The following is a 1,443-nucleotide window of genomic DNA, read 5'->3' on the forward strand; positions in this document are numbered from 1 at the left end:
CTGCTTTGTTCTCTCTTGAGTTTCAGTAACTCTTTTCTTGCTTTTCTGTTTCTCTTCAGCCCTTTCATATCACACATTTATCTGGAAATTGTACCACTGTATGGAAAGGGATTTGATATGTGACTATGGGTAAGGGGAAGGGCTGAATAGTGTCCCTGATTTATGTGTTTGGAGTAAGACTGTTTTACCCATATTAGCTTATTTTCTCACAGCCTGTCTAAAGACCTTTTAACAAGACCTGAGTGCTTCTCAGTCCTGTTAATGGAGAATTCATCTACAGAGACGAAATTCATCCTTCTTGGAATGACAGCTAACCATCAGCTTACACTCCCACTTTTTGGACTCTTTTTTGTTATTTATTTCATCACTGTGCTTTGGAACCTAGGTCTGGTGGTACTGATTCAAGTTAGCCACCGTCTCCACACACCTATGTACTTTTTTCTCTTGAATTTGTCCTTCCTTGATGTCTGTTTCTCTTCCATCACAACCCCAAAGACTTTAGCTAACTTATTATCTCAGCTACAGGAAGTTTCTTTCTTTGCATGTATGGCTCAAATGGCCTTGTTCATAATCTTCGCATCTGCGGAATGTAATGTTTTGGCTTCCATGGCCTATGACCGTTATATTGCCATCTGTCGGCCATTGCTTTACCATATTACCATGTCGAGAGTTCGTTGTCTCCTTTTGGTAGCAGGATGTTACTTTGGTGGGTTACTTAACATGGTTGCTGTAACAAGTTCTATCACACAACTATCGTTCTGCCAGCCACACATTATCTCACACTTCTTCTGTGATATTCCCCCACTGCTGGCATTGGCTTGTTCTGATCCCTGGGTAACTCAGATCTTGGTTGTTGGCTGTGGGGGATTCACCCTTGTCACCTCAGTTTTGGTAATTCTTGTCTCCTACATGTCTATATTCATGACTATAATGGATATTCCTTCAGTTTCTGGCAAGAAGAAAGCCTTCTCTACCTGTGCCTCCCACTTGACTGCAGTTGCCCTGTACTATGGAACGACTATGTACACATACTTACAACCCTCCCGGCATGGATCTCAAGCAGGAAATCAGATGGTCTCAGTGTTTTATACCATGGTGATTCCTATGTTAAATCCTCTCATCTACAGTTTGAGAAATCAGGAAGTGAAGGCTGCCCTAAATAAAATACTGAGGTATAGTCTCTAATCTATTCTGTGTCTCAAGAGATAATAGATTTTACTCACGTACTCACATTTTGTTCATTGTTTTCCTTGAGTACATATGAAGTCTTGTTAAGAACAACTTAATTTCTCTGGCTGAGTGTTTAGAAGTGGTTGTTTAGATAAGTAGAAATATAGTAGGGATAAATTATAGTACAATACAACCTGCATTTTGTGAGACCATTGTTTGCTAAGAAATGTTTAAGAAGGAGATATCTAAGTTTATGAATATAAATATTTTAGT

The 1,443-nt window shown here is 39.4% G+C and overlaps 1 protein-coding gene across 1 annotated transcript; it reads left to right on the forward strand.

The window, feature by feature from the left end:
• Positions 1–261: 261 nt before the first annotated feature.
• On the forward strand, positions 262–1,185 carry LOC100770080 (olfactory receptor 1019-like). Its single transcript, XM_027433530.1, has one exon. The coding sequence runs from the start codon at positions 262–264 to the stop codon at positions 1,183–1,185; it is 924 nt and encodes a 307-aa protein (XP_027289331.1).
• The last annotated feature ends 258 nt before the right edge of the window (positions 1,186–1,443 follow it).

The sequence above is a fragment of the Cricetulus griseus genome, chromosome X, assembly GCF_003668045.3.
Source record: "Cricetulus griseus strain 17A/GY chromosome X, alternate assembly CriGri-PICRH-1.0, whole genome shotgun sequence".
In the NCBI taxonomy this organism is placed as follows: domain Eukaryota; kingdom Metazoa; phylum Chordata; class Mammalia; order Rodentia; family Cricetidae; genus Cricetulus; species Cricetulus griseus.

Coding starts and splice junctions, on each gene's coding strand:
- LOC100770080 (XM_027433530.1), top strand. CDS start 262: ATGGAGAATTCATCTACAGAGACGAAATTCATCCTTCTTGGAATGACA.